General features: G+C 35.9%; 1 protein-coding gene across 3 annotated transcripts in view; it reads right to left on the reverse strand.

Moving 5' to 3' along the window:
- The window catches only part of RALGPS2 (Ral GEF with PH domain and SH3 binding motif 2), a 200,701-nt gene that overhangs the window by 52,966 nt on the left and 132,484 nt on the right, over window positions 1-15,251 (reverse strand). For 2 of the 3 annotated variants that reach the window (XM_047076945.1, XM_047076947.1), the window contains exons 11-15: window positions 13,100-13,167; window positions 11,383-11,518; window positions 10,431-10,582; window positions 7,092-7,146; window positions 2,529-2,634 (exon numbers count right to left, since the gene is read on the reverse strand). In XM_047076945.1, coding sequence (XP_046932901.1) covers window positions 2,529-2,634; window positions 7,092-7,146; window positions 10,431-10,582; window positions 11,383-11,518; window positions 13,100-13,167 — 517 coding nt within the window. Of the gene's footprint in view, window positions 1-2,528; window positions 2,635-4,623; window positions 4,702-7,091; window positions 7,147-10,430; window positions 10,583-11,382; window positions 11,519-13,099; window positions 13,168-15,251 lie in introns of all 3 variants that reach the window. The other variant, XM_047076946.1, reaches the window with a different exon arrangement.

Consider the following 15,251-nt stretch of genomic DNA (forward strand, 5'->3'; position numbering starts at 1 on the left):
CATCCCTCTGTCCCGATATAGCCCTAGCCCTATTTAAATCTAACCATCTGATTACTTGGCACATTACAATAACTGAATATTGCTGGAGAAATCACATAATTGTGCCAATTGATAAAATTATAACCAGCAATCTCAAATAGAAATCAATAGCACTTCACTTTTACCCCATCAAGTCATTATATTCTTTCTCTGGAGACAACGATTTCATTCCTTCTCTTAAAAACTGTAGTACTCCACCCTCTCATGACAGCATCGCGCACTTCTCGGAGGAAAAGAGCTGAAGTCTAGTGAGGACTACCTCATCTTCCCAGGCCAATGCCATCTAACCACCTGTTTGTAGACCCACATACTTAGCCTTTCTTCTCGCTACAACAGAATAGTTAATGCTGCTTCTATCAAAGGAGAAACTCCACTGTCTTTTCACACCCTAGCTTCCTACTCTCACTTCCTCAAGAAACCTGCTTTTGTAATTTACTCCCTCTCCACTGTTTTTTGATTTCTCCCCCTCTACCATCATTATACAAATGAGGCTTAACAGCATTCTCATCTTTGAAAATCCCTCCACTGCCCCACTCCCTGCCCCACCAGATAGCAGCCAATTTCTCTGTTCCTGTAACTTCTTGCAAGGTGGCTCTAATTCCTGACTCCACTTCCATCTTGCCCATTTTCTCTTCAACTTACTTTCAGTTAGGCTGCTGCGGTCAAGGTTACTGATCACTGACATTTTATCAAAGCTTCTGTTCTTTTTTTCTTCTTTTTAATATTTTTAAGTTTATTTATTTATTTTGAGAGAGACAGAGACAGCATAAGTGGGGGAGGGGCAGCAAGAGAGGGACAGAGAATCTCAAGGAGGCTCTGTGCCGCCAGCACAGAGCCCAATGCGCGGCTCAAACACACAAAGCCGTGAGATCGTGACCTGAGCCGAAACCAAGAGTCAGATGCTTAACTGACCGAACCACCAAGGCGCCCCCAAAGCCTCTGTTCTTGTCACAACCTCTTAGCAACATCCGACACAGCTGGCCACTCCTTTCTTGAAACACTTTTAACTGCTATGCTTCTCTGATTAACAGTTCCTTCGTTCTCTCTGCTTTTCTTACAGCAGACCTTTACATGTTACAGAGTTCTATCCCTGCCCTGTTTTCTTCATAGATAATCTGTCTCATCCGGTCTCATACTTCAAATACCATCTGTATGCTAACAAGTCCCAAATCTCTATCTCTGGCCACCACCTCTCTGCTGAACTTTTGAACTGTATTCTTTACAGCCAAACTGACATCTCCACTTAAATGCATAAAGTGAACTCAGCCAAGACTGACCAGCCCCTCTTGGAAAAAACTTTCCCCATTTCAATAAACGTGCCCAACATTCATTGAGCTCAGCCCCAAACCCAGACACCACCTTCACTTCCACGTTCTCTCACACACCGCATCAAATACATCCATCAAGCAAACGCTAACTGTTCTGACTTCGCCTCCTCCACCTTCCGTGCCTCAGCCACATGGGTCTTCTTGCCTCCTGAGCTGGAGATCCTCACACGGCTAACCCGCCTTCTTCATTCCCATGACAGCGTGGAAGCCTCGCTGCGCCGATACCTCTCCTCACCCTCTCATCTGCCATCCCATCACCTTATTTCAAGGGCTTACTTTCTATTTGTCCTCATTGGAATGTCATCCCCACAAGGCAGGCACTTGGCCTCATCTTGTTTGCTGATCTATTTCCAGCATCTGGTGCACAATTGTGTAGTAATATCCTACCCAACATGCTACTCCTAGTTTGTGAGCTGGCCTAGTGTAGCTTCCTAACTATATGTGCCTGAGGTTTACTGTAACACAGGCAGCAAAATCAGATTGCTTAGATGCAAACCATTTTTATGTTTTAAGAAGCCTTTGTAGCTTCAAAAGTGTTATGTCTGGATATACGTTGAAGTTTTAATTCCAAACTAGATAAATTATACCATTATTTGAGAAAAAAAAATTCTCTTTCTTTAGTAGTCCAACTACTTGCTGCTGTTGGGGAAGAAGAAGCTTCTAGGTTACGTACAAAGGCTTTGTGCCACTGTTATCATTTTTTTAAAAAATATAACTATGGTTTGAAGGACATTTAATACCTGGGTTTCATTTCATGAAGGAAAACAAAACTGCATTACAGAAGATTTAAATAAACAAGTTAGGACTGACAAAACAAAATTAGTTGAATCCCATTTTTTAGGGTTGTTACTCTCTGTTCTTTTCCTAAACTTATTACTAAAATACTTCATAACAGCATATACTTTCAAGTTTCTCTGTGAAATGGTTTTGTGTAAGAACTACATTAGGGGACTGAGGGAACAGGAGCTCCTTGATGTAAACACCCTAAATGAATGATTTAACTGAAGTCTAAATTAAGAAACACAGTGAGGCAAATGTGTATTTCAAATTGTTTCAGTTGAACCATGTATTTGGTTTTACTTCAATTGTCTTCATATTTTTTAGGGCCCTATACATTTACATATTTTTAGAGGTGTGTTAAAATATAAGATAAGATCTTACTGTGGGCTTTTTGCCTTCTTTTAACAAAGTTTTTCTTCTGAGAACACCTTGAATAGTAACAGCTCCTGGATATAAATGCACTGCCAAATCTTCTGATTCTGCGGAACTGTAACAATGGAATGAAGAAAAGAACACGTAAGAGCTTTTGGGTACAGTAGTTACAAAGCAGGTACTTAAATGAAATGTAACCGCTCTTAATGGTAAAACTTTGTTACTGTATTCAGAACAAGAAGACACTGACAATTATAAAGGTTTACTGATATGAAATTTATAAACTGTCACAAAAGTTTAATCAGGAAGTTATTAAAGTCAGATGGTTAAAAACACACTTTACGACATATTTGAACAAGCATAATTTAGAAAGAATAGAGCAATTCACTTTAGTGAAGATTAAATTATGGATTTAAGACTTTTTCTTCTTTTTTTATAATGTTTGTTTATTTATTTTGAGAGAGAGAGAGAGAGAGCGAGCGAGCAGAGGAGGGGCAGAGGGAGAGAGAATCCCAAGCAGGATCTGCACTGTCAGTGCAAAGCCCGATACAGGGCTTGAACTCATGAACTTTGAGATCATGACCTGAACAGAAACCAAGAGTCAGAGCCACACAGGCACCCCCAAGACTTTTTTCTTCTTACATGCTACATTGCATCACTGCTGTAAACTTTTTTCCCATTAGAAATTTTAAGTCTTGGTAGGAAAGATGAGGATTCTTTTTGTTAAAAGTATTTAAGTATACAAAACTCTAAATAAAAATAGCAGAAACTCAAAAAAAGGAGGAAAGGGAAAAGAAAACCCATGCTTAAATTAATTCTAAAGTAGATGAGAGAAGTAATACAGGCAATAACAACATATTTAAAAAACTGGCGTACTATGATAAATTTTAATGACATTTAAACGCTGTCAATGTGTAAGTGTTTGGTTATAGCCTTATAGCCTAACAGCTCTCTAAGGAAGGAATAACTACAAAACTCAAGATTTCCTTTTCATATATCTTAAGAAGACCATCACAAAATAATCAAACATTCAAATATCTTTCCCCAACGGACTTAAGGTCCTATATTTAAAACAAGAATAACTTGGGGCGCCTGGGTGGCGCAGTCGGTTAAGCGTCCGACTTCAGCCAGGTCACGATCTCGCAGTCCGTGAGTTCGAGCCCCGCGTCGGGCTCTGTGCTGACGGCTCAGAGCCTGGAGCCTGTTTCCGATTCTGTGTCTCCCTCTCTCTCTGCCCCTCCCCTGTTCATGCTCTGTCTCTCTCTGTCCCCAAAAAAAAAAAAAAAAAAAAAAAGAATAACTTAATCTGTCATTCTCTGGTGATCTGACATGATCTGCAGAATTCCTACAACACAGACAAAAACTGTGCAGTTTGCCAGTTTATCCCTTTATGATTATTTAGGTGTCTTCAAAGTGACTTAAAAACCTAGAGACCACTAGAAATTTCATGTTAGAGCTGTTTATATTCAGGGAGGTATACACAGAGAGATTAGACACCAAATTGATATAAAGTTCACTTTTGAAGTTGGCTATTCTGTTGTAGTATGAGGTGGCTGATTACCCGTTACCATTAGCCTCCAGCCCCCAATCAATCTAACATTCTCATTTCTTTCCGCAGCTAATATGGTGCAGAAAGAGACCTGGTAAAACTACATAAACACTGAACAAACGGAAGTTGAAACGAACAAATATTTACTGAAATGGACTTGTCTAAATTCTGGACCTGCAGTTTATCTAAAAAATTCTTAACAAAGATAAAATGAATGGAGACTTATTAGCAAAGTAAATGCTATGACAGTAAGTAGCCTTTGAATAATAAGTGGATTTTTATATTGCTCATCCAATAACTAGCAGCATTAGAAAGACCTGTATGGTTACAAGGCTACCAACTTGGAATTATTTTGCAACTAGCTCAGTGGATCGGAAAGAGAAGTCCAAATTTCTCTCTAGATTAAATCTCGGAAAGCAAGTTTTCTTGGGTATTTTTTTAGCTGATAAACCAATTAGCTGAGAAAGAACAGAGATACTGTGAGATTACACCCATTAAGCCAGTCACCACCACCAGAGGGGAGTTCTGTGACCCCTGGATGCAGGGGGATTGTACCTGCTGGCCTTCATGTGGCTTCGATAGCCATTTCGTGCCACTCGTGTCACCGGGCCGAGAGAATGGTATAATCTGTTCCTGTTGGATTCCATTATAAATTGTATATATTACATATGCTTTTATTCACACAATCATTGATACCTAGAACAATATAATTTCTTCCTGTAATATAGCTTTCTAAATCCTTTCTAAATCTAAATGTGGTGGCTCCTTTCTTAAGCATGCAGCCTAGATTAAAAAAAAATGTTTTCTTCTATTGAGTCTAGATATACTTACAGGTGTTAGTAATACTATACATTTTACATACATTTGCTTTCATAAATCTGCTAAAATAATGAAAGTTATTTATAACCAATACTATCAAAACCTGGAAAATACTTCGAAAACCCTTTTGTTTCTATTCCAGTTCTTCGATTCCAGTTCAAAAATGGTATCTGGATTTATATAAATAATTCATTTTTATTATATGTCCCTATGAAGACACCTAAAAACGATGTGGGCTGTAAACTTAATGTGGCCTAAACATCTTATTTTCCTCTCTATCCTTTACATTAAATCCAAGAAAACTAATAAAGGAGAGAAGCTGGGTAATAAAGGCATTATTTTATTTCTACATCAACTGAAATAAATGATGAAGCCAACAAATGATAAAAATGGTTTGAATTCATATTTATCCAAAATGGCATGTAATACTTAACAAAGGAAATAAACACACACATAGAAACACCAACACGTCTTTGCCTGGGAAAAGCCAAAAGTAGCACTGTTGGGAAATGTTATTTAAAGCAAAAAGCATTACTTTAGCAACTTAGGCAGCAACATACTTGATGTCTCTGTAGTAAATAAGAACACAGAGTGATTTAACATTCAGAGTACTATTTTCAAATCCACTATCTACAAGCAGTATTTTAAACATCCTCGTTCTTTATTTACTTTTTGTTATTCCACGTCTGAATCTTGCTGAGAAGCATTAATTTGCTCTCAAAATGTTCCAAGAGCCACAGATTTAAACTTGGCGCAAAGACAGATTTTTTTTTAGCTGAAAATGTCTGCAAAGCAAAACATGTGTCACAAAAGAAATATACTGTTTTGAGATGTGAAGGTAACATCGTTACATACAGTCTTCAGAAGTAACCTGCTGGGACGAGGACGGACAGAGTACTGAACACGACACCGTCCTGGTTACTCACTTATAACTCATTCAAACTGACAAACATTTTTTCCATTAATATTTTTTATCTAAAGATTACAGTATACTCTATAACCAACATATGATGCTCTTCCTAGAGGGAAAGAACTAAAATGACTTGTACCGACAGCATGCCAGAGGCAACTCTCATGTTTTTCTCGTTTCACGCAAACCTTAATAAAGAGACTGAATGTAAAAGCTGGAAGAGAAATAGTATGCAAAAACAAGGTAAGATCCCCCCAAAGCAAAGAGTAAGAGTTGATAACACTGACAAATAGAGTAGAAAGGCTTAAAAGTACTTTGAAATGTTGGGTTTACAAACAGCGTGTTAATCACATAATGGAGAGAAATCGTTACGAAGTTTCATCAAGAACAAGAATATAATTTTCCAGTTCCAATATAGTTTAATTTCAAATGTATAGTTAATAAAATTATTTTCTATTAAGAAGTGACTGATAGGGCGTTAGGTAACTATTTTCAACTCCATACTCTAAATTCAATCTCAACTACACTCTGCTGCTTAGAAACTTAGGATGTCCAGTTTACGTACAAAAGGGGGCAATTATTTTGGCAAGAGTCAAGCATCTTATAAATCCGAAAATGGAAGAACTGAAATGGTCAAAGACAATATAAGAGTCCTAATGGATATTTAGTAAATAAATTATTTGCGCTGTTTGGCTACATCTTTAAGGAGATCTTATACTGGCAGATCAATACAGCATGGGATTTGCTGCAGGAAGAGCACAACTTCCACTACTTAAAGCCCTAAAGAAAGGAGAACGGAGCGTGACTTAGAGCATTTCAGCATAAATCTGTGTGCTATATGTAAACTCTGAGTTGCTGACAATTTAAACTCAAACTCTAAGCTGCTTTACTTATAGTGTAATTTAAAATTTACTAAGTCCTTTTGCCCCTGACAAGGTAGCAGAGAATGAAGTAGACCATTCTATTAAATGCCTTAAAACTACTGAAATGAACCAGAATTTAAGGCAATAATTTTACTTCAAACACGTAAGTAGGTAAGGTGAGTATGATTGGTTATTACTGTTTTAAAGGTACTAAAATTCAAATCCACGTGTCAAGGCACCAAATAAACATATATTTATGAGCTAAGACTCAATTCCAGACTTAAATATCAACTTCTAATTTCTGCCACCAGTTGTAAGCTTATAAATAGTCCCTTCCAGATATGTAACAAATTTTATCTGTTAAAATGTTTATGATCTTTTAAGAAAGACCAACTCAGCTCAAAGCAGTTCAAATGGACAATTTTTCTTACCTCTCAAAAGCAGGCCATGAGGTCTCTTCACTTAGTTCAGAACCATCACTACTACCTAAAATCAAAAGTTATTCTAATTTTAAACATCAGAATTAGTTTAAGTTTTGTATTTTAAAAATAAACTTTCTAATTGTACTTATAAAATGATAATCATGTTATCTGTGGGTGAACATCCACAAATTAATTCTTCATTCTTGTGTTACTGCTGCGAGGCTTATTCTGCAATATACTGGAATATAGTTAACAAGACCACCAAAAATAACAAAGAGCATAAAACACTTTTGCAGGTCTACTTATAGCTCAAATGCATTATGTTTATAAACAATTATAAACCATCAGAGAATGTACATAAGCATAAAACTTTTCAAAATTTCAAAATTTTGTCATAATTTAAGACGAATATAATTGTGAAATTCTTAAGAGGTTTGCGATATACTTCCTTCTCTTTGTATTCCTTTAAAAACCCATTATTACCTTAAGGATAAGAAGCTTAATGAAATTCCTCTCTTTCTCAAAAATAAATAAACATTAAAAAAAAGAAGTTTAATGAAATTCAACTTCTGCCTTTAGAGGCAAGGTAGAAGAGGATGGAATCCCTAAATTAGAAAGAAAGAAATAACAATGGTGCCGTAACAATGTAAAAACTTTCTCTTTGGCCAGAATAGCAGCTAACATACAAAGTTTTAAATTAGCTAAAGAAAAAAACTGAGAAGAATAAATCTGGAGAGTCAAAAACAGCTTACACTGATTTAAAAGTTATTTTAAAGATAATTCTGGCTCTCAATAAAATTGATGATTAATGTATCCCATATGTATCAAGTTAAACTGTCCATCAGACTTTCATACCAGTGTTCCATGACAGACTCAAACTTCAATGCTAAAAGGTATGCATTATATGTGATGGATTAATACCTCATCTATGTATTTAGAGTGGCCCTAGCTATATACTCTCCTCGGAAGAGCTTAGTTAATATGCACTGAAATAATTTTCTGGTTGTGTGGGTCAGATGAGAAAATGCAAGTGTTCTGTTAGTGGCGGTAGGGTATTCTAGATCATCTTTTGATTTGTAACATTATGTAGCAAAGACTGAAAATTGAATCATAATTAGTATGACTTATTTGTAGAAAATATGTTTTTCCAGTCCACAGTGGATATGCTTCTCTTGGCTAGGCAAGACCACTTCAGGTTATCTAAGATATCTGGACCACAGAGGCCATTGTCCCAAGCACTGGTGAATTTCTCTGCAGTACTTTCTCAAAACCTCTACGGTACAGATTGATATTATATGTTAAAGTTACAGCTAAGGAAAAAACCCTTTTGTAATTATAAATTGTGTGTGTATGTGTGTGTGTGTGTGTGTGTGTGTGTGTGTGTGTGTGTGTAACATCTACCATCTAGGGTTACAGATTTACTTTCTTTCCAGAATATACAGTTTTAAAATAAAAACCTTGCAAGGTACTATGTCTAACATTCTTAATTTACAAACAAGGATGTAACAATCTTTATTGCTTATCCTCTTAACAGCCTTAGAATTAATAAAAAATAAACACAAAGGCAAAAATTAAAACAGTCTCTTCCTGTTCTAAAAGAAAGGCCTATAAACTGAGACACTAACTGTAAGTGAATAAAATAACCAGATAAATAATTGTCCTGTGGTAACAAAAAGAACAGTTATAGAAAGTAAAAGCCACAAATAAACTAAAGAATTTTCATTATAAAACTTATGAGGGGGAAAAGTGAAATAATATGTATACTTGAGAGCTGTAATTTAAAAAATTATTATTTTTTCATTTAAGTGGAATGCCAGATTCCATAGTGTAACAAATTTTAACGGGAAAAAAGTTCTTCCTTTCTCTTTTGCCAAATTATTCTCTGTATTATTTTTCAGATTGAGGTTGATACCTGCATATAGACGACTTACAGTATCAACAAAGAGGTACTTCAGGTGGCTAATGGGTCTTGTATTTTGTGAATTTTGTCACTATTTAATCATTTGCATTTGTCAAAGGGGGAACTTTGGAATTAAAAAACTGAATGGTGCCAGAAAGCTCTAAATCAATTTTGTTTACAAGGTTTGGAACTCTCAAAGGTTAAGGAAGTCAATATGTTTAAGAAAATGAACTCCTTCTTGGATTTCCTTCTATTGACTGTTCATCAATACTAAGATGATCCTATTAACAATTGGCATAGCCCTTGACCAACCTGGTACTTAATCAGAGAGGAAGACATTTTTCTCCTTTAAAAAAATAAATCAGTGTTTATGAAGATTTTTCTAATTATCAAAAGAAATAACGCTCATCTAAAAGATTCAGAAAATAAATAAGTTTAGGAAGTAAAAACAAATTCCTCATCTCCCTTTCCAGTATGGTCCTGATTTTCCAGTCCCCTTCACGGTAACTACCTGTATTTCTTCACCTCTCATTTTCCAGGCTACTCCAATCAGGACTCCACCCACATTATTCTATGAAGCAACTCTTATCAAGGTCACCAATGACTTCTATCTTGCCAAATGCACTCATCAATTCCCATTCTTATGTTTTCTTTTTCTTGCATTTGATAGTGATACTTCCTTCCTCCTGAAGATACTTGTCTATTGGGCTTTTCTGATCCCACACCCTGATTTTTATTCCTACTTCACTGGTCCCTCCTTCATATTTCCTCTGATGGCCCATCTTTAAAAAAAAAAAATAATCAGACCTCTAAACATTAGTATGTCTTATTTATTTACACTCTCTCTCTTGGTGAACTCAACCAGTCCCGTGGCCTGAAATACTATAAATATGCTAACTCCTATACTTGTATCTACAGACCTAATCTTACCCACTGAGCTCAAGTCATATATTCAGTTACCTACCTGACAACTCCATGTGGACCAAACATGTCTAAAACAGAATTCCCAATTCCCCAAACCCAGTCTTCCTTCACAAATACTTCACCACCTACAAATGACCGTTCTTCTGGTCTTCTCTACTATGGCAACAGTGCCACTATCTAACTAGCTGCTTAATCCAAAAGACAGGGAGTACACCAACACTGCCTCTCTTTCCTCATTCCTACAAACTGCATGAAGTAACCAATTCAACCAGTCTGCCTTCTTTTCCCACCATTTCTCAAATGCTTCCCCTTTTGGAGTCAAAACCATCAAGCACTTTTAAAAACACCATGAATTATTAACTTCGGAAGCTACTAGTAATATGATCCTATATCTAATTGTTAACTTTGCTTTTATCAATTTTTCTCTAAGTATAATAGGATTAATGACTCTTTTTTTCCAGCTGAGTTTGATTAAAAGTCTCATTGTACATAATTTGGAATCCTCCCAGAGAAGTATTTCTCACCTATTGATATTCCACTAGAAAGAGTAGAACTTTCAGCGTGGCCTCGAGACGGTGCATGGGGCTCCATGACGCTATCATCTAATAGATGTCTTGGCCCTGCATTTGGGAACGTTGCACTCTTAAACTCTGCTGTGTTCATTTTATGAATGAAACTGGAAACAAAGAGAAATATTTTTCATATCTTTTATTACTGTTGGTAGTTCAAAATATAAAAGATACTCTTATATAAAGAGTCAGGACACAGAAGACTTACCTGCTATCCTGACCTGACTTCTGAACTCTCATACTAATGAACACACAGATTTCACCATGAAAACCTCAAACCAGCAGTTTAGGGAAAATATTTTAGGAAACCAGGCCAGGCCTTTATCTATCTATATAACAGACAATACCTTAATTTCACCTTAAGTCTCAGGTCCATTAAAAAATTGTTTATTTACATTTGCTTTTGGAAAATAACTATTAAATTTTCACAAAAATCATGGCAAAGGTGAACTATGGGCCCCATTTTGAGAAAAGTCTTGCAAAGTTAATGATGTTAAACAAAAAACCAGTTTCCTTTTATATTTAGCAATAAAAGGAGTAATTTTTATAAACCTTAATTTATGGCGACTCATTTTGATTAAGACAAACAATGACTGTCGTGATACAAAGATGATAATTTAAAAGGAAAATGGTATATTGCTTTCCTGATATTATTTACGATGATGCTCTGTAATATAGTTCATTTATCTCCCCCAAATGTAAAGGCACTGTTGGGAGAAGCTTATTTCCAAATTAAGGAAGAACTAAATGCTTTTAAGCAAACAAGATATTTTACTGAATCAGAAAAAAACTATTGTTATACAAATAAAACTACACAGGACACTATTTTAACTGATAAAATATCCAGAAAATAAATCCAACTAGAAACAATTCAAAAATCTGAAAAGATAAAGTTAAAGATGCTGACTTATAACCCAAGCTATGGCACTTCCTATGTCCGTGGGGAATCAGGTTCCGAGGGGATGGTGGCGTCTGCGGTAGCAAGGCTCCTTCAGCTGCCACGCTTTTTCTTCCACTTTGTGGAGATGCTCCTACTTCGGGACCTAAGAATTAAATGTGTGTGTGTGTGTGTGTGTGACAGACAGAGAGAGAGGGAGAGAGAGAGAGAGAGAGAGAAATTTTCAAATGGTTTCAAAAGAGTGTTTTCTTTTTAATCCCTTGATAGAAATTTAAAATGTGGTTTAAATAAAATAATATTGCTAATTCTATTTAAATGACTGAACATTAAAATATATACTTTCTGCTTAAAACACAAAATCCAAAATATATCAAATCTGTTACTTCCTATTTTATTGCATTAAGCAGGCAGTAGAAGCATTTTTCCCCACTTACAGAGGAAGAAGAATTAGAAGAGACAGGCTCAGGATATCACGTTGCACATAAAGCCTGAACTAATCAATCACTCAGCTCTCTGAGTCCTGTAGCTCAGTGCTCATTTCAGTTTACACACTGCTTCTTTCTCTTAGTTTCAGTTTTCTCTTAGAGAAAGAGAGTGTAGGGCAGGGCAGGTCAAGCATTCAAGTTGGAATTTTAATCTATATTAACATCGCCAGGCTTATGGGAATTTAAAAAAATAGAACTTGAAAAGTACACAGATTTGTGAAATATCATTTTAACAATAAAAACAAAAGCAAATTTAAGAGATTAAACTGCCATGTTTTCCTCTGCTTGTAAGCCTCTCCTAGATACTGTCATGGCTTGTCTCCTTGCTTCCTCCACATCTTATTAGATCAGCCTCCAAATACTTCGAGGGGATGCGGTATTATGAAGCTTAGGGCCAAAGTCTGCCTTTGAAATTACAAAAAGGTGCTTATTAATAATTTCTTAAATAATAGCCAATTATCTCCAATTTTTCATTTTTAATTATCTGTGGTATACATATATTATCCCCATTACAATGCGACAAGTAAATTAAGGAACTGTGACTATTTTTTTTAGTATTTTCAGTATGTAGCCCAGTATTAAAGTGAAATTTCTAAAAAGTCAAGTCACTAAAACTCACCTCTATAATTATTCAAATTAGTAAAATTTTCCACTCAGACCCCAGAAATGCCTAATGTAATCAACCTTCATTGCCTAGGACAGTGTATTCTTAATAATAAAAAGAAGAGATATTCATAAATACTTATCTTTTTTTTATTTGTTATCTATTTTTCTTGATTAGTTGGCTTGTTTGTACATTACTACAAATTCCAAGTAACAACTTTAAAAAAAAATTTTTTTTAATGTTTATTTATTTTTGAGAGAGAGAGAGAGAGAGAGAGAGAGACAGAGCACTAGCAGGGGAGGGGAAGAGAGAGGGAGACACAGAATCCGAAGCAGGCTCCAGACTCTGAGGTCTCAGCACAGAGCCTGATGCAGGGCTCGAGCCCACAAACCATGAGATCATGACCTGAGCCAAAGTCGGACACGCAACCAACTGAGCCACCCAGGCACCCCTCAAGTAACAACTTTTTAAATAAAAAACAAAAAAAACCCAAACAAAAAAGTGATATATTTTAATATCAAAAATCAACTTTTGTGTCTATTATAAAATGTGCTAAGTATATTTACTTTGAAGCACATTCTTTCTTATTAGGTTATCTGATTTCTTATTCAGTCATCAGAGAAAACTATGCACCAACCTACTAAATCTTCTCTGGAAGCAGCAGAACGTGGTGTGCTGGTCCCTGGTTCTATCTTTAATGAAAGCCTGCATTTTAAAAAGAAACAAAACACATAAAATATTAACATTTGACAAAATAATGTTAAGATTATGTATTTGCTCACAAAAAATTAAGCATTTTTATAAAATAATCTCAACTATATATTTTTCTTCAAGAGCAATCTTCAGTAGTAAATTTCTTATCATCTTCATACAAAAGCTGATCTTACAGTTATTCTAGGAAATATTAGGGAGGGGAAAAACATTAACAAGTTATAATTAAAAACAGAAAAATCTTTCCAAAGTACCCCAATATTGCCAAATGGTTCAATGTATTTAAAGATTTTTGATGAATGACTACAAAGTGATAGAACTTGAGGTTATATTGATACCTGACACTTCAATTCAGGAATTTTCATGTATGTTACTAAATGTATCATGCAAATACTTCTAGAATCTTTGCTGGATGGGTTAATGGCTTCTCTAGAACTGAAAATTTGCAAAACACCCCCCAAAACCAATTCAACTTCTTAAAAAATCTTCAATAATAAAAAGGTTGTCTGCAAAATTCCTAGTATATCCCTGTCCTAACTCAAAGTTTATTACCTGGTACTTAAGTTTCATTTAGGTTAATATATCCAGTTTTGAGTTCCACAGCAATAAGAGATTAGGACTCCTATCCATGGAAACTTTCAGGAAATAGAATAATAAAGCAGTTGTAGAAAACACTTTGGTATAGTCCACAAAGCCTATTATTACTAAATATTTGTCTAAATATTAATATTTTTAAAAAGCATTCTACCCACTGGAGTTGTTTTTTTTAATGAAATTGTAGAATACAAGTGATATTCATCATGATAAATCTATTATAGGTTCTTAGCTGATTTACTTGATTACCTAACAAGGGAATTATATATGATTATATTCTAATCGTTTGACAGCATAGAATACAGCACTGAATAGATGTACAGTTAATCAGAACTCTCTGCTTTTTCTTTTTTTTTAAATTTTTTTTTTCAACGTTTTTTATTTATTTTTGGGACAGAGAGAGACAGAGCATGAACGGGGGAGGGGCAGAGAGAGAGGGAGACACAGAATCGGAAACAGGCTCCAGGCTCTGAGCCATCAGCCCAGAGCCCGACACGGGGCTCGAACTCATGGACCGCGAGATCGTGACCTGGCTGAAGTCGGACGCTTAACCGACTGCGCCACCCAGGCGCCCCATCTGCTCTTTTTCTTTTTACACAGCAGTTTAATTATTTGGGCTACAGAGTGTACTGAATTCATTCATTTTTTTTTTTTTAACATTTATTTATTTTTGAGACAGAGAGAGACAGAGCATGAACGGGGAAGGGTCAGGGAGAGAGGGAGACACAGAATCTCAAACAGGCTCCAGGCTCTGAGCTGTCAGCACAGAGCCTGACGCGGGGCTCAAACTCACGGACCGCGAGATCATGACCTGAGCTGAAGTTGGACGCTTAACCGACTGAGCCACCCAGGCGCCCCGTGAATTCATTCATTTGATAAAGTTATTAAACACCTGTTTTGTGTTGGGCACTGTGCTCTTTGCGCTGAATGTGAGAGAGACTAAGGGCAGACATGGTGTCCCTGCCCTTCTGAAGCTTACAGTTTAGTAGGTGGGGGACACAGAAGTAAACAAAATAACTACAATTTCTTAATAAAGAACTGCAAAAGAAAGGAACAGAAAGGAAGCCATGGGTGAATCACATTGCTCTCAGCACTATAAAAAGCATCTTAAAGCACGTAGTGAGGTTAGAGTGTCAGTTGCCTGTGTCATCATCAAAACACCATCCAGTAATAGTGCTGCTAGTTCGCTGAGAATAGATATGTTCAGTATTAAAATGAAGTAACTTTGAAAGATTTTCATGCTGATTAAAAAACATGCATGTGGCAGCTCTTTCTGCCCAAGGGGCCTGTCCCTGTGCTTCGATAAAATCACTTTTTACACACCAAAACAAAAACAACCCCAACAAACAAACAAACAAACAAACAAACAAAACATGCACGTAATTTGTATTATCTATACTGGTTGCCTATATAGATGAAGATGCCAAAAACAGAGGTTTTTGGATAAACAAGGTGTCATTTTTATTTAAATCTCTTTCAACATA

The sequence above is a fragment of the Lynx rufus genome, unplaced genomic scaffold (assembly GCF_022079265.1).
Source record: "Lynx rufus isolate CCGP_SWC_20201006 ecotype Redwood Valley unplaced genomic scaffold, mLynRuf1.p SCAF_15, whole genome shotgun sequence".
NCBI lineage: Eukaryota > Metazoa > Chordata > Mammalia > Carnivora > Felidae > Lynx > Lynx rufus.